This window comes from Aplidium turbinatum, chromosome 3, assembly GCF_918807975.1.
Source record: "Aplidium turbinatum chromosome 3, kaAplTurb1.1, whole genome shotgun sequence".
NCBI classification, from domain to species: Eukaryota; Metazoa; Chordata; class Ascidiacea; order Aplousobranchia; family Polyclinidae; genus Aplidium; species Aplidium turbinatum.
Genome location: NC_137474.1, coordinates 27422852 through 27446855, shown reverse-complemented (window position 1 = coordinate 27446855; position 24004 = coordinate 27422852). Strand labels below are relative to the sequence as shown.

At 39.3% G+C, this 24004-nt stretch overlaps 1 protein-coding gene across 1 annotated transcript in view; it reads right to left on the bottom strand.

Moving 5' to 3' along the window:
* LOC145766374 (metastasis-associated protein MTA3-like) overlaps positions 1–24004 on the bottom strand; it is a 61053-nt gene that overhangs the window by 13930 nt on the left and 23119 nt on the right. The window contains exons 4-5 of the mRNA XM_082578074.1: positions 7163–7286; positions 6309–6372 (exon numbers count right to left, since the gene is read on the bottom strand). Coding sequence (XP_082434200.1) covers positions 6309–6372; positions 7163–7286 — 188 coding nt within the window. The remainder of the gene's footprint in view (positions 1–6308; positions 6373–7162; positions 7287–24004) is intronic.

Below are 24004 nucleotides of genomic sequence, written 5' to 3'. Positions count from 1 at the left end.
AAACCGGTCCGATAGAGCAGTTGCTAACGTTTTCGTATCATTCTTCCAGCAGCTTGAGCTCTCGTCCCGTGTTTCTCTGTGTTGCTTAATCCGCACAAGATAAAGCAAAATAAACACCAAACTAAATCTAACAACAATTTCCAGTCAGGAAAATTTTAGCAGTCGCGGGTTGTGTGATGGTTGATTTCCTTTGGTTTTGTTTTAAACCAAATTTTACAAAATAAATATCATTTCTAGCTAAAAAATTGTTTTTGACTTTATTTTATACAAACTTTCAAAGTTTAGACTACTTTTGGGCTCGTTTTAGCTTATAAATGGATTTTTGTCCTTGTTTCAACTGGAAAATGAAATGGGCTACTGTTTAGTTGCTATTGCGCTGGAAATATAAAAAGTATCTGGCAACTTTGCCATTAATAGTTTTGTGAAAACATAACACAATGCCCAACATCAACTCTTAATGTGTAATCTCGCTGAACACGTGTACAAAAACAAAACAATTAACCATAAACTTATTTTTAGAGGGAGGGTGATCTGATCAAAGCAGGGAAAAATGTACAAAAAAATCGATTTAGATTCTGGGCTAGCAAAAAACGGCCCCATTAAAAATGGGTCGATTAAGCGGGGTTGACTGCATAAGCAAAACGTTTCGTGATTGGTTACCTACAATATACAATCTTAAAGCATAGACCAAATTTCAAGGACAAAAATGAGTGAAAAATTTGATGTGGCCCGCCAAGACTTGCAAAATGCAAATAGAGAAATGCGGCCCGTGGCGATAAAACTTTGGGCACCTCTGATAGTGTATCAATTAAAGATTGAGATTTTAGAGATCGGAAATAGTGCAGAGACTGGACCGAGCATCGATTCATCATCATTGACCGCAATAAATAATCGTGCTGGTGGTGAAAGCCATGAGATGCAGTGGTGGAATAGATTTAACTGACGCCATTTTTTTGTGGAAAAGTTTGACTTGAAAGAACGAAAACTGACGATAGCCTAGTTTGAACCGGAATGGCCCGATTCGGTGAGTCCGATTCGGTGAGAGCCTTTTTCGGTGAGAGCCTTTTTCGGTGAGAGCCCTATTCGGTGAGTTTTTTTTTTTTTAATTATTGCGCGTCGTAGCCTAATTATCATTGCCGTTATAGGGTTAGGGGATAGGGGTTAGGGGATAGGGGTTAGGAGATAGAGGTTAGGGGGTTGGGGGTTTTTGGGGTTGGGGTGGGTTTTTGGGGTTTGGGGTTGGCGGTTGGGGGTTTTTGGGGTTAGGGTTTTGGGGGACTTGGGGGTTTGGGGGTTTTGGGGTTGGGGGTTTTTGGGGTTGGGGGTTAGGGGTTTGCGGTTGGGGGTTTTTGGGGTTAGGGTTTTTTGGGGTTTTGGGGGACTTGGGGGTTTTGGGGTTGGGGGTTTTTGGGGTTGGGGGTTTTGGGGGGGGTTTGGGGTTTTGGGGTTGGGGGGTTTTGGGGGACTTGGGGGTTTTGGGTTAGGGGTTTTAATTAGGCTACGGTACCCGATAATTTTCAAACAAAAATTCAAAAAAAAAACACAAAAACTCCCAACCCCAAAAACCCCCTAACCCCTATCCCCCAACCCCTAACCCTATAACGGCAATGATAATTAGGCTACGGCGCGCAATAATTAAAAAAAAAAACTCACCGAATAGGGCTCTCACCGAAAAAGGCTCTCACCGAATCGGACTCACCGAATAGTAGCAGACCCAGTTTGAACAGGTGCAATGCAAGCAATGTTGATGACATTTTCTGTAACACTAAGGCTATGCTTTGATTACACAGTACACAAGCTTTAATTGTTTTGCGCAATCGTCTCTAGCTTCAACAATAACAAACCGTTCAAAACCTCAACACAAACGATGAAACGGATGTAACTTCACAATTTGGGGTAATGTCATTTTAAAACCGAAATTCAGCACAATCCTATATGCAGATGCTACAATTTCTCTTATCTTAACCAACAAACAAGCATAAAAAATACGGCTTTAAACACAAAAATACTGCAGTAATAAGATTTTGACACACCAACATAAAATTATACTTGCAGACCATAAACATTGGAAAGCTCCAACACTTTCTCCATTAGATAACTACAACGACAGAAACCTGCAAATGCTTAGGGCGTTTTCTTTTGTGAGATGACAACGATTTGCACCCACGCTGTCCTGTGTGTAAGATACATCCACGCCATATATATGAAGTACAAAACAACAGTTTTTGAATGATCTTTAAACTATTGTTTGATAACTGAAGAAGACGGGAACCAGCAAAGATGTCACATTTCTGAGCCATGCATAACATAAACTGTTTTATTTTCAGATGTCTCATAGTAATGTGTTGATTTGAAGGTACACGATTTTGTCCAAAGCATTGAAATCTAATCAACTAACGTACGGTACTTTTGCTCCGAACAATCACTTTCAGTATTGACTATAAGCAGATACATTTGAAATGGTTGAGCAATGAGCATCTCAATTAAAAAATTTAAGACCTATAATGATATTTGAGCAAATGTTTCAAGACAAGTATGAAGTCACAGCCATCTACATAAATTCCTTACATGCAGTGTTGCCAAAGGTCAAACATTCTTTAAGCGCGGCATTCCATACACAGATAGAAAATTTGTAACAACATGACATTGATACAGAAGTAGCTAAATCCTTATGGGGTAGACTGAATTGTGAATGAGCGTTTATAAAAGTTAACACAAATTGGGCCAGCGATGAGGCATCGACTGCATCGTCAACGACTGCACGTTCGTCCACTAAACGGAGCAGGTCTGCTTGTCTTACAGAAGCAGATCAATGGTGGGCTTGTCTTTTTTAGCCCCACAAACTGTCGACCTATATTGCATTTGCAACGGGTGGAAGTCAAATGAAGAAGTGACATAACAATGAGACAATACAAGTTCATGAAGATACAGAAACGATCAGCAAGTAGCCAACAAAACACACAGATGTCATAAACATTAATCCGACCTTGCAAATGCACCGAGAATTAAGTTACTTTTGTGTGTTTTAGGGGAGCAATCCCTCCCCTGGGACCACCACCGCCAAGAACTTGACATTGATTAATCAATTTCTTTGATGAATATCTCACAGATATGATATAGTTTCATTAACGAATTAATATACTATACACCCATTTTTGGAAGTAATTTTTCAATTTACATATTAACAGTTGATTGTGGAGAGGAGAAAGAAAGATGAAAAGAAGATGGTGACACTGTGTTAAAGAGTAGGGTGGAGTGAAAAAAAAAAAATTTTTTTCAAATCAAAAAATCAGATTAACCAAAAGTGGCGTGTGGACCTAAAACCAACTTCTGAGAAGGTTTTGGGTTTGTGCCAACTACACCCAGGTGGCCCATAATTTTTAAAGGTCATCCGAGGGTAAAATTTCATGAAAATCCCATAACTTAGAAACCGGTTAAGCTAGAATGTTGGTTTTTGGCTTAAAATTTCCAGAAGGTCCATGTTTCTATATGTTCGAATGCAACTTTTGTCTCTATTTTAACCGCATAAGCTGATAATAATAAAAAATGACATTTTAATTTGAAAGCTATATAACGTGAAGAAGTGAAAATGCTATATTTGAACTATTTGCACCAATAGTTATGTGTTAAGGCATAATAGGTACAAACTGACTAAGTACTGCTTAAAATACTTTCTAAGTAGTTGGTACAAAGGATATGCAATTGCAAGCAACAATTATGGATATGTGACAAAAAAACTCAATCCCAAAAATAAGTAGCAAAGACTCATATGCAATAATGTTACTATGCTATTTGACATTCAGTTTCAAAATTTACATCTTTGGTTTCTATGAAATTTATAAGAAACTACTTACAATCAGGGTCGCATTATAAAAAATATCATGTGGTGAAAAAATATTGAAAACCTTCAACCTGAAAACATCAGGACTATCGAAGTCAGAAAAAATATATTTCGACTCTGATCCATTGCAAATTTGGGCAAGGCTGACTGGGCTTTGGTAAAGACTCTTGCCAACCTTAATCCACCACTGTTTGCAATGAGTGTTACAGAAACCATGACATCAATTCATTTAGAATTACATGTATCCAATAGCAATACACAGCCAGGGGCTACGAGAGGGGGGGAAGTCAGGCAACTTTCCCCCTAGCATAACATTGTAAAGGAAAAACGAGTAGTTTTTCGTTTTTTCTACGTTTGAGGGGGGCCCATTTTTGCCACTAAAATGATAGTGTACCAACTTTAAAAAAATAAATTTTTGAATGAAATAGGCAGTTCCAAGCATTTTTCGATCATAGTATATGTAACTTCAAATGTATCTCAGCAAGAACGAATTATTCTCGTATTAAGGTAAGCGATGTTAAACTGCTTCAAGACGTAAAATTTGATGCTGTTAAGCCTACTGATTTCTGCATCATCAATTTTCTATTGTTTTAACTTGAAAACTGGTGCTGCTGCGTTTGGCTAAGCAAGTGGCCTACTATTTTTGCTTGACCAACATAACCTTGACTTCAAAAACTGCGTTGGCCAGGCGTAAGTCCGCCCTGTTAGCTCAGTGGTTACAGGCCTGGCTCAAGATGACGCAGCACTGCTTTGACTCTCGGGGTCATATCATTTTTGGAGTAATTGATCTACTGTAGCTTGTGTCACTTTCAAGTGTAACCAGGCCACATAGGAAATTCAAAATAAAGCTGCCTCAATCAAAAAGCCAACTTGAGCAGTTTCAAATCCATGCTTCTCTGCATTTTGTGGATTACAATTCTACATTACAAGCTTCAGTAGATCAATTACTCCAAAAATGATATGACCCCCAGAGTCAAACCAGCGCTGCGTGATCTTGAGCCGTGCGCGTAACCACTGAGCTAACAGGGTGGGCTTACGCCTGGCCAACGCAGTTTTTGAAGTCAAGGTTCCGTTGGTCAAGCAAAAATAGTAGGCTACACGCTTAGCCAAATGCAGCAGCACCAGTTTTCAAGTTAAAACAATAAAAAATTGATAATGCAGAAATCAGTAGGCTTAACATTATCAAATTTTACGTCTTGAAGCAGTTTAACATTGCCTACCTTAATACGAGAATGATTCGTTCTTGATGCGATACATTTGAAGTTACATAATACTATGATCGAAAAATACTTGGAACTGCCTTTTTCATTCAAAAATTTGTTTATTTTAAGTTGGTACACTATCATTTTAGTGGCAAAAATGGGCCCCCCTCAAACGTGGAAAAAACAAAAAATTACTTGTTTTTCCTTTACAATGTTATGCTAGGTGGGAAAGTTGCCTGACTTCCCCCCCTCTCGTAGCCCCTGGCTGTGTATTGCTATTGGATACGTGTAATTATATATGAGTTGATGTCATGGTTTCTGTAACACTCATTGCAAACAGTGGTGGATTAAGGTTGGCAAGAGTCTTTACCAAAGCCCAGTCAGCCTTGCCCAAATTTGCAATGGATCAGAGTCGAAATATATTTTTTCTGACTTTGATAGTCCTGATGTTTTCAGGTTGAAGGTTTTCAATATTTTTTCACCACATGATAATTTTTATAATGCGACCCTGATTGTAAGTAGTTTCTTATAAATTTCATGGAAAGTAAAGATGTAAATTTTGAAACTGAATGTCAAATAGCATAGTAACATTATTGCATAAGAGTCTTTGCTACTTATTTTTGGGATTGAGTTTTTTGCACATATCCATGATTGTTGCTTGCATATCCTTTGTACTAACTACTTAGAAAGTATTTTAAGCAGTACTTAGTCAGTTTGTACCTATTATGCCTTAACACATAACTATTGGTGCAAATAGTTCAAATATAGCATTTTCACTTCTTCATGTTATATAGCTTTCAAACTAAAACGTCGTTTTTTATTATTATCAGCTTATGTTGTTAAAATAGAGACAAAAGTTGCATTAGAACATATATAAACATGGACCTTCTGGAAATTTTAAGCCAAAAACCAACTTTCTAGCTTAACCGGTTTCCAAGTTATGGGATTTTTATGAAATTCGACCCTCGGATGACCTTTAAAAATTATGGGCCACCTAGGTGTAGGTGGCACAAACCCAAAACCTTCTCAGAAGTTGGTTTTAGGTCCATACGCCACTTTTGGTTAATCCGATTTTTTGATTTGAAAAAAAAAAATTTTTCACTCCACCCTTTAAAGAGTATATAGAAAATCATTATCGGTCGTCGTCGTCGGATTAAAGCCAGAACAAAACTTCAATAAGAATGGATATAAGGTGTAGGATAAGTGCTTACAACCCCTACCAAGACAAACCATCATTCTTTGCAGGTGTACACAGTAAGACTTACCCCCTTGTTCAAATAAGACTTGAAGTCTTCGGTTTCATTCAGCAATGTGACGCTACATTTCCCTCTGCCAATGATAACATTACTTTATGTGCATGGCAAAAATATGACAAAGCTTGGATATACACATAATGTGAGTGTACTATATACCACGTACCGTACATTTTGCAAAAGTAATAAACAGAATAATTATAATTCAGAAGTTACCGTAACTAAAGTTCATCATTTAAAGTTTAAATGCGATCAGACCAAAAACTTTTTTTTTCTGGCTGGGTACCGAAAAGATTAGCTGTGTAGTGTGTACAGTATCTGCTTTCTAAATCAATGTAGATATCACGTTTGGCTTCATTATATTCAGATTTGTGTAACTAACGCACATATTTGTTGTATGTTTTTCTTGTTTAACTAGATAGCCTACTTATGTGAACGACTGTTGCCAAAATCGTAAATCAATTTTGTTCCAATCAAAATGTTCAAAGTACTGTGAAGTGTGAATAAGAGATATCTTTTGGCAAGAAAACTTTAAAATATTCCGAACAAAAGACTTATCTTTCCACACCAGCAACCAAAAGTGTGTAAAACAGGAGTAGAAAGCATCATCACTGCATACTTCAAGGCATTTTGCATTAACTTGTAATTGTATGTGTGAGTGTGTGCAACGTGCACGTGTGTAAAGTCTTCAGAAATCGTTTTCATCATTTCTCAGTTTTTCACAACTTGAAAAAGCTGTTTATTCATAATCATCAGATGACCCAAGCAAGACTTGCATGAATGCAATAGATTTATCAGCGGTGTATTTACAATTTAAAATTAATCAAGAAAACTATTGTTAGCAAAAATCCATGCCCAAAGCTCACCTTATATGTGTGGCGGGTAGTGTGTCAAGTTGGCGCGATAAATAAAGTTCTTTATGGTTAAGTTGATGTCTCTCAACAGGTGAAAGATCAGTAGATTCATCATCCATGTCTTCCTCCATGTCCTCTGCCAAAAAATAAATTAGCAAGGCATTAAGAAAAGTAGTAAGGATCACTCACGGCACAGCACTTCAGCAATGGAAAGGACTCCAGCCACGTTTTTTTAACTTCAGCTCCAGTGCAGCTTACTTAAGCAATTCAATATTGAACTTCATCAAATGTTATCTCATGTCTATGATGTGGCTTTAATCAAAGTGATTAGTGTCTTAGTAACCTGTGATCAAATGATTAAACATCGCTGAATGTAAAACCAAATCCAAACTTTTCCACTAAGCAAACCTTTTCAAAGGACACTAATAGATGCAATAAAGCATCTTCTCTCACTTCTTGGTAAGAATAATGTATCAACAACTCCTTGGTGTAACGCTGAATTTAATACCAAATCCAAACTTTTCCACTAAGCAAACCTTTTCAAAGGACACTAAGAGATGCAATAAAGCATCTCCTCTCACTTCTTGAGTAAGAATAATGTATCAACAACTCCTTGGTGTAACATTGATTAGGCTATTTAATTAACGTAACTGTAAATGTAGATGTAACTCGGCTGGAGATGCAACTGCAAAGTGAAATCTTTCACAAATAGTGTGGGCACATTTGTCATGAAAAAAGGTTTCGTGTATTTTTTTTTGTTAAAAGCAAAAACTTTCTTGATTTTGTCAGATGATACTATAAAGATGAAAAAAAATTACGGTGGCATTTTTTCTGTGCACTCTAATGACCTGAAATCCCCTATCAAAATGGCCAAAATCAAATTTTTGACGTACTTTATGACGAAAATACTTTGTAACAAAGTTACTTTGTGACGCACATACAGCAAGCTTATTGAATCATTTTAATCAGCTGTTTTTTATAATTTGTGACGTCATAGATGAATGACAGTAGGCTACCAGAGAGAACCCAAGCTTGTATAACGGTTTTTACAAGTTTACTCAGGCTGCTGGATAAAAATAACAAAGTGATACTGGAGTGAAGGGCAAAACAGCCTGTTAAAGAGTTTTAATAAATTGAAGAACTCATAGTTGTTGCTTTTTTATGTAGAAATTGTTTCTGGCAATGATCTGTGAAGCAAGCAGTCTGCGAGTAGCCAGAGTGTCTAATGATCACATGTGATACACAAAGATATCTTTTGGGAGCAGCTTATCAGCAAGACATCAACAAAGACTCAGAAAGCATTACAAAAACCATTACAAAAACAATCGAGATGTTTGAAGCCAGGGACATCTTCCTAAAGATTAAACAATCGCAAAGCACTGCAAACAAGATTCAGCGCTTCATAGGAAACTACATGAAACAGTTCGAGACTATCCTCCAATTTGTTCGAGCCACCAGACGAGACATATCGCTGCACAAGTGCACATGCTGAGTTTGGAATCACTCATAAAGTACTTCTTTGCCCAAGCTCATTTAAATTATGCACGCCTTTTACCACTTTACATTTCTACAATGCAGCAAGCAGAAAAGGAGCACCAAGCGATCTTGGGCAGAATTCATGAAAGGGAATTTCTGCGTAACCAAAGGTGTTGCTGGATTCACATCAATAGGTGCCAGGGTTGAGTCCTTAAGTCCTAATTCGAAGTTTGTGTTAAGTACCTTGTAGTACTTTGGTTCATTTTTTCAATTTTCTGATAAATTTTGGGTCCACGTCTTTTAGGCGCAGACAGTTAGGTGCCGGTCAAATAGGCGCGCACACTGTGGCGTCAGGATATTTAGGTGCGGAGCCCGTTCATTTAGGTGCTATTCCTAGTATAGTCTGCAGATTGTATCAGCTCAGCTTTGGGAAAACCTAGTCGGGTTTTGGTGGAAAACTAAGTTATTGTTCACTCAAGCCTATCACCCGCTTGAATATAGGCTACGGTATATTTTTACTGATGTTTAGTGTAGTTATTACTAAAAGTGAACTCAGTCATGTTCGGAAACTTGAATAATTTATTGATAAAGCTTTCGCCGACACAAACCTGGACTAACAACAAATAAATGCCGAACACGCCCATTAAAAAAACAATATATTTTTCTGTTCAATATAACGATTTGCGTGAAAAGCATTGCCAGTTTAAGCAGCTTCACTCACCGAAGCCATGACATATTTTTCTGTTGAATGCAACATTTTGTGTGAAAAGCATTGCCGGGTAAAGCAGCTTCACTCACTGAAGCCATGACTAACAACAAATAAATGCAAGCGCATTAACAAAACAATATATTTTTCTGTCCAGTGTAACATTTTGTGTGAAAAGCATTGCCCTGCCTGCAAAGCTGATACAATCTGCAGACTTTACTAGGAATAGCACCTAAATGAACGGGCGCCATAGTGCTCCGCACTTAAATATCCAGACGCCACAGTGTGCGCGCCTCTTTGACCGGCGCCTAACTGTCTGCGCCTAAAAGACTTGCTCCCTAAAAATTGGACAAATAGCTCTGGGTTTTTTATGTTTTTTTTGGGGTTTTTTTAAGTGTTGTTTTTAAAAAAAAACCACCCGTTTTTTTTGGGTCGGGTAAAAAACCCACCCGTTTTTTTTGGGTTGGGTAAAATACCGACAACCCTGATAGGTGCAGACCACGGGATTGAACAAGAAAATCGTGAACTCATCAAGGTTATTGGAGGCATAGTTGGAATTACACAGAATCAAAAGTCACTGGACAAATACTTTCTCATGGCACCCAAACTCTCAAATTTGCAGCATGACTTTGAGAAAAAGTACTACTCTGGTAGCAAGGCAAAAAGAACGCAGCACCATGAGCTTACAGGAGGAAAATTCTCCCGAATAACGCAAAATGCTATCAAACTCAGCGTAGTATTTCATGAGCATGGAAACCCATTTGAATCCTCTGACGAAGACGAAATTTACAATTTGCTCACCAAAGCAGTTATGAATGAAACTGCTACCAACATCCTTCGGCGTGATGAGATTGGGCAACAGGTTTTCGAAGGTTTCGTCACTGAACGTCTTGTAGAAGGAAAACTTTCCGTGTGGGACAAAATGACCAGGAAGAAACTGTCTACATTCAAAAGTGCCAATGCAATTGCAAAAATCAGCATGGGAGACAAGGTAATCAAAATTAAAGAGCGAGGACTGTTGCAGCGGTTCATTGTAATATCAAGAAGTCGACCGGAGCTGGACCTCAAGGAATGCATCGGAACGTATGAGTTGGGTGTGGTGCCTCGATCACTGTTTGCTTCAGCTGGATCCCTCCTGCTGGCATATGATAAGGCATCAATACTCCGTCATCTTGAGAAGCTGGATACCGGTAGTAACAGACAATGGGTACAAGCTGACAGGAATGAGGTAACTGTTACTCAGCTGTCCGATAACTAGAGCTCGACCAATATCACTTTTTCAGGCCGATACCGACGAAACAGGACATTAAGGCGTGAACAAAACGGCGCAGAGGCAAAACGGCGCCAAAGTCAATGTATAGAACGATAATACTCTGCAACCATAACGAAAGTTTATGTGTGAATAAGGATTTTTGGAGCTGGTATACAAGTCCCCCCCCCACCACCCTTGGCAACTCATGACAAAGAGGAATTGACCAAAACATGTGAAAAAAATAAGGAAAAGGTTCTGAGCTTGTTACATTGACTTTGGCGCCGTTTTGTCTGCGCCGTTTTGCCTCTGCGCCATTTTGTATCTGCGCCGTTTTGCCTCTGCGCCATTTTGTTCGCGCCTTAATGTTGTGGACCGCGATACCGATATTTATGAAATTTTTAGGCTGATACCGATATATAGGCTATCGGCCGATAAATATCAGCTACGAAAAATTTGTTACCAACAAAGTTATTAAGCAACAAACCAGTCCAAGAAAGTTTATGCATTAGTTGCTGTAATGGAAAAATCATTCTTAACACTAACACCAATCAAAAAAGAAACAACCCAGGCCTCGAAATTCGTTTTTGCTGATGGCGGACAAACGTGTCCGGTCTGAATTCTTCGCCATGGCTACGGTTTGGAAGGCTTTATAAATTTCAGCAAAGGCTTTCATCAGACCAACGAGGTGCGCTTGGAGAGTCAAAGCGCCGTGTAGCTGCAATACGCCGCATAACTGATTAACTTCCACCGAACGAGACCGTGTGGATTTTTGCGTCACAATGCTCTGGGTACGAGTCGGAAAACTTCTACACTACCGCTACTATTTTCTGCTGTGCAAAGTTTCACTGGGCATTTTTCTTTAGGTAAATTTTTGCGTGTTATGTGAGCGAAAGTAAATTTTCCATTTGCCTTTTCTTTTTTACTGTAATACCAAAACTTAACAAATTTTGCTTCATCTTGCTGTAAAAGCCTACTCGTATAATCTAATTTTGTAATCAACCTTGCCTTATCAATATTACTCGGAGATCAAAGCCAGACATTGTGACGTAAGACTTGAACTAAGTTGCGCGTGCTCCCATCGATTCTTAGCGAAGAATTCACCTTTGTTACGTTGATTCAATGTCATCAATTGTTGAAGCAACGTAAAACTCGAAAGTTTTCCTGTATTAACATTTTTTAGATGCGCGCAAAATTATATTCTCGCAACAATTGTTTGTGCTATGCAAGCACGTTTGAGCAACTTGTGTTTCTTCTAAAGGCATGTATGGCTGGTTTTTAGCGGAATGGCCCGATTCGGTGAGTCCGATTCGGTGAGTCCGATCCCTTAACGGGGGATTTTTTCAATTTTTTTTTTTAATTATCGGGTACCGTGGCCTAATTATCATTGCCGTTTTAGGGTTAGGGGTTAGGAGTTAGGGTTAGGGGTTAGGAGTTAGGGTTAGGGGTTAGAGGTTAGGAACTCACCGAATCAGACTCACCGAATCGGACTCACCGAATCGGACTCACCGAATAGTAGCAGACCCGGTTTTTAGTGTGCTTTTGCTGGCCGATGTTTATCGGCATAAAATAGCCGATACAATATATCAGCTACACCTGATATCGGCCGATACATATCGGCTGACCGATATATTGGTCGAGCTCTACCGATAACCATCCATTCCAAGTACCCTTAAAGATGACAGACACAGCAGTTGAATATACCACTGTGGACCCACCAGATGAACTGAACTCACCGAGTGATCATCATTGATGGGATGGCTATATGGTAAACGCAGTTACCAAAACGAAACAAATGAAAACATGCCAAGACTTTGCCGAAGCCTTTCTTCAGATAATTTATAACATGGGTACACAGTATGACGAGATCAGGTTGGTGTTTGACCGGTTCATCGAAACATCACTCAAGCAATAGATGCGGACAAAGAGGACTAAGGGAAAGTCAACATATCACCATGTGAAAGACAACACTTTAATCCAGAATATTTCCCTGAAGGACTTTCTCTCAGATATCCGCACCAACGAAGAACTGACCGAGTATTTAGCTGAAAAGGTTGTAGGCTACATCAGAGCAAGAGCTCCAACAACACACTGAAAAAACTACTGGTGACATCGGAAACACAAACCAAGGGCAATGTTAATATTCCAGACTCGCTCCTGACTTTCAGCCAAGAAGAGGCAGACACTTTGATTGTTCTGCATGCTCTAACTCAGGGGTTCTTAACCTTTTTTCTCTTATTACCCATTTCTGTCCAGATCAGAGTCCCATTACCCAAAATCTACTTTTACCTATTTTACCATACTAAAAATCTGAAACAGCGTTATTCAACAAAAACAACATTTAATGTAAAGAACAGCATCAATAGTTTCAGTGAGACATTTGCGCTTTTTTTGTGTACAATCGATGCAATATTGGGTGCGATTTTGGATACTGCACAAAGCAAATCTGACTTCAGATCTAACAGCTTGTTTCGAAATTTTGACTTCAAAGCAACAACCCTTGAAAATGCTAATTCACAGAGATAAGTGGAAGGGAACATAGTCAACAATGTTAGTGGTTTTGCACAACTTATGGATATGCTTTCCTCATCATTCCCCACAATTTTCCCAAGCTTTCATCTTCAAAAGAATATAGCTCGCAGGCCTCGAAATTCGTTTTTGTTGACGGCGGACAAACGTGTCCGGTCTGAGCAGCTATCTCGGCGGACAAATTAAGTCTTACGGCGGACACACCAGTTTTAACGTCGATCGTCATACTTAATCACTTTATCTTGATAAGTCTTCGCCATTTGAGAACCATAGTTACGGTTTAGGCTTTTTAAAATTTCAGCGAAGTCACTCTAAAAGGCTTTCATCATACCAACGAGGTGCGCTTGAAGAGTCAAAGCGCCGTGTAGCTGCTAAATATGATGATGATGATTGTTAAAATTTTGAATTTTATGGACTTTGTGTCTGATGCAAATAAATAATAAAACAATAATACGTCACATAACCGATTAACTTCCACCTCCGAGGTCGTATGGCTTCTTGCGTCACAATGCTCTAGGCACGAGTCGGCAAACTTCTACACTAACGCTATTTTCTACTGTGCGAAGCTTCACTAGGCTTTTTTCTTTAGGTTTATTTTTGCGTGTCATGTGAGCGAAAGTGACGAAAAGAGTAAACAAAACATTAGAAACAGCGCAATTACATTTTGATCTCTCCGTGATGCGGTCGCCTCTCCAAAATAGTATCAGTATTCCACGAGATCACGACAGGCTCGGGGCTATAATCAGCGCAGTCAGGGCCGTCCAGGCATATGCGCATGAGAGCTTCCAGGCCTTAAAACTCGTGTTTTTTTCCGGCAGCCATCGTGGCCTACCGAGAGCTCCTTCTCGGCGGCCAAATCTGCGTGCTTGGAGGCCAAAATACAATAACGATAGCACAAGTAAATAGCATTAAACTTGCAACAATGTTAAAATGATCACTTAGCGTTGTTGATGCCTGGCGACGTCCTGCAATAGAGTCGTTGTACCACGCATTAAATGCTTTATCGGGGTTGTAATCCGGTATTGCGGGACCATCTAACGACCCTAATTGGTTTTAACTGCTCGCAGCTCAGTAAATTGTTTCAACTGCATACCGCCTTTCATAAAACCTGACCATTTATTCCGTTATGATGTCACCATTGAGGGTGTGAAGTCACTAACCCACGTCCCACAGCCTTCTCAACTATGATGAAGACACGTGTTTTATCCACGGATGTCAACTAACATAGTTCTCCTTTTTAACAACGATTCAATATCCGACAACATTGAATCGATATAAAAACGACAATATTGCCAGCCGATGCAAATTAGCACTTCGGATTAACACTTCGTTAAAATAAACATCGGGAATTGCAAACAAGACTTACAGCGCTGGTGATCGCAGCTGGATATATTCAATACAACAGTAGTGACTATACAGCGCTGACCTAATTCTGCGTCACTCTTTGATACTACATATTTTCGACATTTAATCCACGATCATTCTATTGCGAAATTAAATAATTGACTAGAAGAAACCGGCGGCCAAAGTTGGCCGACGGAGGAGGTAGCACCGGCGGTCATTCAAGCACTACTTAGCGGCCATGGCCGCCGGCTGCTTTAAGGCTTGGCTTCAATAGTATCGATCTTCAAAAACGTGCGCCAATCTCCACGCGATCATTGCTTGTCGTTAAGATACGTAATACCGAAATCTACTCTGTGTCTTCTCTCCAGACTGGCTAATTGAGGGAAAAGCGTAAATGCGGGCTCTTGTTTAACGATAAAATGTGCGATTTCAAACAACCTCTTAATTTTGATTATTTTCGTTGTCACTCATATTGTCGAGGGCCTTGGTGATCGGAAATTGATGGCTTGGAGTATTGTCGGCCAGATATGTTGAAGCTGCAGCCATATGAGGTAACGATGTGTTGTGATCTTTGACAGAGCTAATCCTTACATTCGTTGTTCCTTTAATATATGCGTCTATCACCACTAAATTTCCTAGTAGTAGGTTGATTGCCCTTATTCTCACTTTCAGAATTTTTTCTGGGTCTTTTCTTTCTTACTGTAATACCAAAACTTAAGTTTTGCTGCATCTTGCTGTAGTAACCTACTCGTATTATCTAACTTTGTGACCAACATTGCCTTATCAATATTACTCGGAGATCAAAGCCAAACATTGTGACATAAGACTTGAACTAAGTTGGGCGTGATTAGTGTGGAAGTAGCGGTCGGTACTCCCATCGATTCTTAGCGAAGAATTCACCCTTGTTACGCTGATTCAATGTCATCAATCGTAGAAGCAACGTAAAAATCGAAAGTTTTCCTGCTTGAATGGAAGCTAAGGGATACAGATACAGTATTAACTTTTTCTAGATGCGCGCTGAGAATGCGATAATTTCGCATTCCCAGCGCAAATTATATTCTTGCAACAGTTGCTCGTGCTATAAATGACGATTTACATCGCTAGTTCCTGCGTTATTTCTCGGCGGACAAATATGACCGATCTAGAGGGTACTTCCCGCGGACATCACATGCTGTGACGGCGGACATGTCCGCCGTGTCCGCCGTGAATTTCGAGGCCTGGCTCGCTCGTCTCAACACTACTGTAACTCTAAATGTACACTATATACACTATATAAACTACTTCAAACAACTTCTAACAGCAACGCATCAAGTTTGCTCATAAAACAACTGTAAATGAACTGATTATACAAGAAACATCTTACTATTATGTCACAAAAATGAAATACATAAAACCGGCAACAAAAATGGTGCAAAAAATAAATCACTATGATGAAACAATTCTAAAAATGATAAAATATCACTGTACTTGTTTGGTTGTTTTGAACGGACTCAAAACATCAAAAAAAGTGTAAGTAATAAAGCAACTTTACCACTTACAACTGTGACATTGTTTGTTACATCTATAGGCTAATTCTAAATATTCTGGTTCAGCTGATTACCCACCTGCTATCCTGAAATTACCCACATGTGGGTAATTACCCATAGGTTAAGAACCACTGCTCTAACTGTTCCAATGAAACAGAACTGGTTGTCAGTTCCCTAGACACAGACATCTTGTTGTTGCTCATCTACATGTATCCACACTTACCCGGGTTTACGACTTTCCTTACAGGAAAGGGCAGATTGAAGAGGGACATTTGTGTGCGAAACATATACAACAACTTGGGACTAAAGCGTGCTTCTGCACTTCTAGGTTTTCATGCTCTGACTGGTTCCGATATGACTGGAAGATTTGCTGGCAGAACCAAAGACTTATGCTTCAAGGCCTTTATGTCTTGTGATGATGAGATCTTGGATGCACTAGCAATGCTCGGGAATGACACTGATCTTCCTGCTGATGTACGGTACGCTCGCAGTTGGAACGCTTTGTCTGTATTTATTCTGTATTGTCCGTTGGTTTCTCTTCTCCAATCGTGCAGCCGAAGGAGAAAACCTCCCACCAACTTCTGGTTCACTAGATTTGCACATTCGCCGGGCACATTAAGTATGCATGATTTGGAGAAAAGCTAGCAAAGGCTAGCAAAGCTAGCCCTGCCTTCCAGCACCAACTGCATTTGGTTGGACGTTTGATGCAGGTTCAAGTCACGTCACGCCAGATCGTTGTTTCCATCCGTTTAAATCCAAAGCAGTATTGCAACTCATAAAGTGCGGGTGTAAACATGGATGCGAAGGAAGGTGCAGCTGCCACAAGAACAATATTCCATGTACAGAAGTCTGTGGCTGTGGTCTCAGCTGTAAAAACAAAACTTTCCAACCAGTGATAAATGAAGACTGAAAATTTGAAGATGAATTGCTTTCTTTGACATTCAATAAATATTATAAATTCCGTAGATGTCGGTTGTTAACGATAACTGCCATTTAATCAGAAGGCCTAAGACTTCTTCTTACGTCTTTCGCGTGTAATACGACTTAAAGGATCGAACATTAATTCAAGTTTCATTGTATTTAGATCACTTCATTGGCTTTCTAGTTGCGTGGCCTATTCTTTGTGAAAATGCATGCATTTAAGTTAATACAGTCCTTGTTGTAAAACTACAAAATTACGTAGGTAGCTTAGCATACGTTTCGGGTGCGCGGGGGTATTTTGAATAACATTTTTAAATTTGGCACATGTATGTGTAACCTAAATTCGATGATTCCATTAGATTTCCTGTCTCAGAAAACATATATTTAGATATTTTATTTGTAATTGTAGCCTATATACTTGCGAAAATATTGCATAATTATTGTTGTGCCCCATTTTGGACGCCATCTTGGATTTCGTGCCCCAAAAATGTTCAGAAAAAATGCCACCCTAACTTTTTTTAAGCTTATCGTGTTTTCTTTCAAAAACAAGTGAGTTTTTGCTTTTAACAAAAAAACACGAAATTACAAATATGCCTACACTAAAAAACGTTTTATGTAAGTATGCCAAAATCTTGTGCTTGATGTTCATCAAGTGATCATAGTACCAGGAGCCAATAAGATAAACAAAGTATTAAAATTAAGAGGACGCTCCTAATGGAATGTCAATTTCAGCACCACCCTTAATAAATTGGTCAAAAATGTGCTGAACTTGTAGAAAACCCTACATGAGTTCATATATTAATTATATATCTTTGGAAAAAGTGTGAAAATTGCCATCAAAATATGAAACTCAAATAGATGAAAAACGTTTTTGTAAAAAAAAATATCAAAGAAATGCAAAAGTTTTTTCCATTTTTTTTTAATTTTTACTACCAGTAAAAAATTTAAATAAGTCTCAAGGGAGAACTTATATATTTAAGGTGGCCAAAAAAAATCAAAATTTTTTATTTTTGTTTGCACACCCTCTCATTTGAGGAGGATTCATGAAAAAATGACATTGTGAAAATTTGAAGTCAATCTGACTGGAGGAAGTGCTCTCCCACCGACCTCTAAATTTGCTTTCTTTGACATAATTCGTCAAAATTCCTTGAACATGTGAGGTAATTTTTTTTTGACTTATCTGCATTGCAGTTGCAGCATTTTTGTGAACCATTATTTTACTCTGAATTTATGATACGATAAGTGTTTCCACATGCAAAAAAACATAAATAATACACAAAATAGACCACATTAACAAGCGTTTGATATGAAATTAAATGCACTAAACTTTAGCAAAAACCGCATAAAAGTATGTTCACCAGTCACGATCACAACGCTTCAGGTGACAACACATTGCCCAGAAAATGCAAAAGAAACGTTTGTAAAGAGTCAAGCTGTTGACTTTATTTAGTGGTGCTGTTGGCTTTTACTTGCACTTGTTGGAAGCAGCTTTCTGTGGTGCTCGACCACCTGATAGAGGAGCTGGCGCTGTTGTTCATTTTCCATAAGGACTTCGTTGAAGTCAGTTGCTAGTTTGACTGCCCGCTCTGCACAATCATTGGCGACTTTGAGATCACGATGCACAACTTTGCATGCTTCTTTGTAATCTTCACGATCAGTCGATCACGCCATGTGTCCATAGAAGCAGTGACTTAAAAAGGTTAAGTGAACGCTGTGTTACAAATTGTGCCAAAGAGAGACATTGAAACTTGACAATTTTGTTTGGGGCAACACGACGAACATCTTCAGGAAACAGTACATGACAACTGGGCGAGATAAAGTGGGCGATACCCACTTGGGCGAGACCAGGTGGGCGACGAGACAAGTGGGCGACGGACCAGGTGGGCGACGAATCAAGTGAGCGACGAGTCAAGTGGGCGACGAGCCAAGTGGGCGACGGACCAAGTGGGCAACGAGCCAAGTGGGCGACGCTCAAAGTGGGCAACGAGCCAAGTGGGCGACGGCCAAAGTGGGCGACGGCCAAAGTGGGCGACGGAAGCGAAAGTTTAGCCGTTCGGAAAAAATATGACTTTTAATTTTTACTTTAAAATACAATGATTGAATTTGTGGAAGGAAGGCAATGAGAGTTCTCACGCTGAGTTTCACGAAGCATTGGAAGCAACATTTTCATTATTTTTTGTAGCCTAGTAATACTAATAGCGCTTGCTGTTTGATGTTAATTTGCATTGTGACATCATCTTGACACATTATTTTGCAATTTGCGGCGTCAGGGTTTATCGTGAAGCTTAAGAGAAACCCCTCAGAAAAGAAACAAACGAAAGGTCAAAAAGTGGTAGTAAGAGTAGCCTAATTGTAATCAAAGAGTTAGAAAGGAAAACGCCGCAGAGAGTTGTTGCAGCAAAATTTGATGTGGCACAGGCGCAAATTTCACTGATATGGAAGGCACGGGAAAAGCTCTTGAACAACCATCGTAACAACAACATCGACAAAACTCACCTTAAGCAAGTAGAAGTTGTGTTTTATTTCCAGCAAACACAACTTCTTCTGTCCATCTTTCAGACCATCATCAAGAATTTCAAACATCATTATCGATGGAGTATGTTGCAAAAACTTCCGGTCACCATCGATGCTAATAAAAACGCTGCAACCACCAACATAGCACGCGCAATCTGTTTGTTTTTTTTTGCTGAGACGTTTTGGTCATTTGTCCGAAATGACTTGTAAAAATTCGGTCATTTTTTATTTATTTCAGTCATTTTTTCTAATGAAAATATTTCCTTTCAAGTAGCTGATACAAACCAAAATTTGCACTTTCTGAGTCGCTACAACATTAAGTTTCGCTGAGAAACGTTGTCGTGTTTTACCTGAGAAAAGTGGAAACAGACAAACGTTTCTTCAACGTTCATCAGCGAAACTCAACCTTGCAACACTTGTCCGAATTGACTATATATTTGTTTGCACATTTTGACCGTATTGGCTATATTTTTTTCGGACATTTTTTTAAAAAATCGGTCAATGACCGAAAAAAAAACAGCACACAATTAGTGTTCTTGACGCTATAAATCGTATGTGCGCGGAAAATTCAATGTCTCATAGAGACTTGCTATTAACTTGCATTTACAATGTTGTATGTGAAAATACCAATAAAACTTTAATCCGAATGCTCTAGTCTAGACGCTGCGTAGCCGCATCAGCAGTTTACAGAACACATTGTATAAATGGAAAGTGGTGGAACACACAACATAAATGGAAGTGGTGGATGTGAAGCAGCGGTGACAACAAGGGCAAGATTGGGCTGGGCAAAGTTCAGGGAATGTGGGGAAATGTTGCATGGCAAAAATTTTCACTAAGGATGAAAGGAAAAGTATATCGGAGCTGTGTGCGGCCTGCAATGCTATATGGTAGCGAGACATGGGTATTGAGAGAGAGTGAACTGGCAATCCTGAGAAGAACGGAAAGGTCAATGGTGAGAGCAATGTGTGGGGTGAAAACGAGAAGGGAAAAAAGGACTGAAGAATTGTTGGATATGCTAGAGATGAGAGAGACCATAGACCAACTGGCAAGGGCGAATGGAGTAAGATGGTATGGACATGTGATAAGGAGGGAGGAAGGAAGTTTTCTTAGAAAGGCACTAGATCTAAAGGTAGATGGGAAGAGGAAACGCGGTCATCCAAGAAGAACGTGGAAACAACAAGTGAAGGATGAGTTTAAAAAAGTCGGACTGAAGGAGGAAGATGCAAGGGACAGGGTGAAATGGAGAAAAGGGATTAAGACAATTGCTGCGCGGAAACAATCGGCCACCCCCACTAGTGGGGAACAAACCGACGATGGATTATGATGATGATGATTGTGACTGACAGTCATTACTAGGGCCATTTTGTTTATGACCTAAAAATTGAAAAATATGACTTTAGTTTTAGATATTCTGTCAAAAATTTTATTTTAATGGATTATTTTTAGAGCATCAAATTTATGCTAATCTCCGTAGTTAATGATTCGTATGTAAGTTTTTACATGTATTTTAAACAATAACACACTCAAACAACTAACAAAAACTTCTGTTTCGCTTGAAAATCACTACAAACATTCAAATGTCTAATGCATGTACCTACCAAACCAGCTACTTAGTAGTTAAGATCTCACCACTGGCTGACGTAGTGACCTACCGCAAGTGTTTATTATATTCAGAGACTGGATTGTGTGTTGCAAAATAATGTGTCAAGATGATGTCACAATGCAAATTAACATCAAACAGCAAGCGCTATTACTAGACTATGCTAGACTACAAAAAATAATGAAAATGTTGCTTCCAATGCTTCGTGAAACTCAGCGTGAGAACTCTCATTGCCTCCCTTCCACAAATCAACCATTGTATTTTAAAGTAAAAATTAAAAGTCATATTTTATACTGACAAGCATTGATAACGGTTAGAGGACGTTCATAACTGACTTCAACCACTCTTTGGCCATTCGTTTGTCTCTTTTCTGAGAGATTTCTCTTAAGCTTCACGATTAACCCGGACGCCGCAAATTGCAAAATAATGTGTCAAGATGATGTCACAATGCAAATTAACATCAAACAGCAAGCGCTATTACTAGACTACAAAAAATAATGAAAATGTTGCTTCCAATGCTTCGTAAAACTTAGCGTGAGAACTCTCATTGCTTCCCTTCCACAAATCAACTATTGTATTTTAAAGTAAAAATTAAAAGTCATATTTTATACTGACAAGCTTTGATAACGGTTAGGGAACGTTCATAACTGACTTCAACCACTCTTTGGCCATTCGTTTGTCTCTTTCCTGAGAGGTTTCTCTTAAGCTTCACGATAAACCCTGACGCCGCAAATTGCAAAATAATGTGACAAGATGATGTCACAATGCAAAGCGCTATTACACAAAAAATAATGACAATGTTGCTTCCAATGCTTCGTGAAACTCAGCGTGAGAACTCTCATTGCTTCCCTTCTAAAATCAACCATTGTATTTTAACGTAAAAATTAAAAGTCATATTTTTTCCGAACGGCTAAACTTTCGCTTCCGTCGCCCACTTGGCTCGTCGCCCACTTGGCTCGTCGCCCACCTGGTCTCGTCGCCCACCTGGTCTCGCCCAAGTGGGTATCGCCCACTTTGTCTCGCCCAGTTGTCGTGTACCGTTCAGGAAATGGGTCTTAAGAGCATTAACGATTGCCTTCTTTTCATCATCTGTGATATTATCACTCAATAAAGGCAGTGCAGCAAGATTCTCACTGATGTACCAGAAGTGCAACCCCAACTTTTTGTCTACCACTTGAGAAATTGCATTGTCAACCTATTTATATTCCTCTGTGAGCTGTAGCATTGCTAGGTCATTTGTAGGGGCAGATATTGATGAAGGTGCTGCAAACCAAAAAGTGGCATAATATTAGAAAAGCTTCGTCGATCTAGTAGTTAATATCACTTCATATGCAATTGTACTGCAAGCAAGTGGCAGTGTAACCTTATTCATCTTCATCTCGTAGTAGAAACGGTGAAGAACCACACCCCATATAGGCAGCTGACATGGCCCCTCAAGAGAGTCAACAAATGGACACCCACTCTCTATTGTTGACTCTCTTGAGGACTTGAGGAGCCATGTCAGTTACCTGTACGGGGTGTGGTTCTTTGCCGTTTCTACTACGAGATGAAGATGAATAAGGTTACACTGCCACTTGCTTGCAGTACAGTTCTTGTGGGTGAAAGCTCATATCGCTACCACTGCCACTGCAAAGACTCACGTTGTTGCCAACTTGAAACGCATCCATCAAGAGCATATTCGAGTATCAAAGGTAGGCAAAATTTAGCTTCCCAGTTGACCTCAGAAGCTGACTTCACCCAGAGCTTAAGTGCATTATTTGATATTGCACATGCTGACTGGGAACGCCGCACAACAATACCAGAAGACTGTCAGTTTTTGATAGACCAACGTGGTGCACGACAGATGGTGATGACAACAGAGGACCCAATGCATCGGCAAGCTGCTAAGTATTAAAAGTGCATAGATGATGAACAGAGACGCAACAGAAATCGCATTGATCCAGTACCATAAGTGCTGCTGCTCTCTCATCTGAAAATTCCTCAGCAGATGAAGATTCTTCCAGTGACCCACTGTTTGCACCACAAATCCAAATAACACCAAAACGAAAGAAAACCCAGCAGGAGCAGCCATTACCAAAACGCTGCATTATCGATAATCCACTAAGGTATAATGCAGCACTGGACAGAACTCTAACAGCAAGTCGTCAAGCAATGATGATATCACTCCTGCTCTTGCTGCAGCTGGAATTGACATAAATGAATTGACAATGTCACGTTCCTCAGTCATGAATGCTCGAAACACCTCACGTGAAGGGTCTGCTACTATTCGGCTGGTGCGATTGGGCTGATCCGATTCGGCTAGTCCGATTCGGCTATTACCCTTTTCGGCTACAGCCCGATTCGGCTAGTCCGATTTGGCTGATCCGATTCGGCTAGTTCCCTATTGGGCTACAGTCTTTAGCGGTTAGTTCCCTATTCGGCAATTTTTTTGAAAATCCAACGATAATCCTTCTGCAATCCAACAAAGAAAAACAAATTGAAATGAAATCTAGCGAAAAATGTTTGAACTATTAAATTTAACTGTTTGCTCACATAAAATGGACAACGACGTCTTCTGTTTATTTAGAGAATGTTGTAATATCGCTTCTTTTATAGTTGAAATCATCGAAGCTTTAGATGAGTGGGGTTTAGACCTAACCATTGAGATCTTAAAACTAAAAAACGAATTAAATTTATTTTTGAACTATCAATGTTTGCTCAGATAAAATTGACGTGTATCATGCATCGCCTTCTGCATGCAAACTTAGAATATATTAGAATCCTCAACAATTACAAAATTCTAAATCCAACGACGCCTTCTGTTTATTTGCAGTAGAGAATTTTGTATTTTATTCCACAATAGTTGATCTCGAAGCTTTAGATGAGTGGAGTCAAGACCTAACCACTGAGATCATAAATCATATTTATGACACCGGTTACATCCCTAGTGATATGGTACGTTCCATATTCATAACTTTACCAAAAAAAAAACGGAGCAACAGAATGGTCA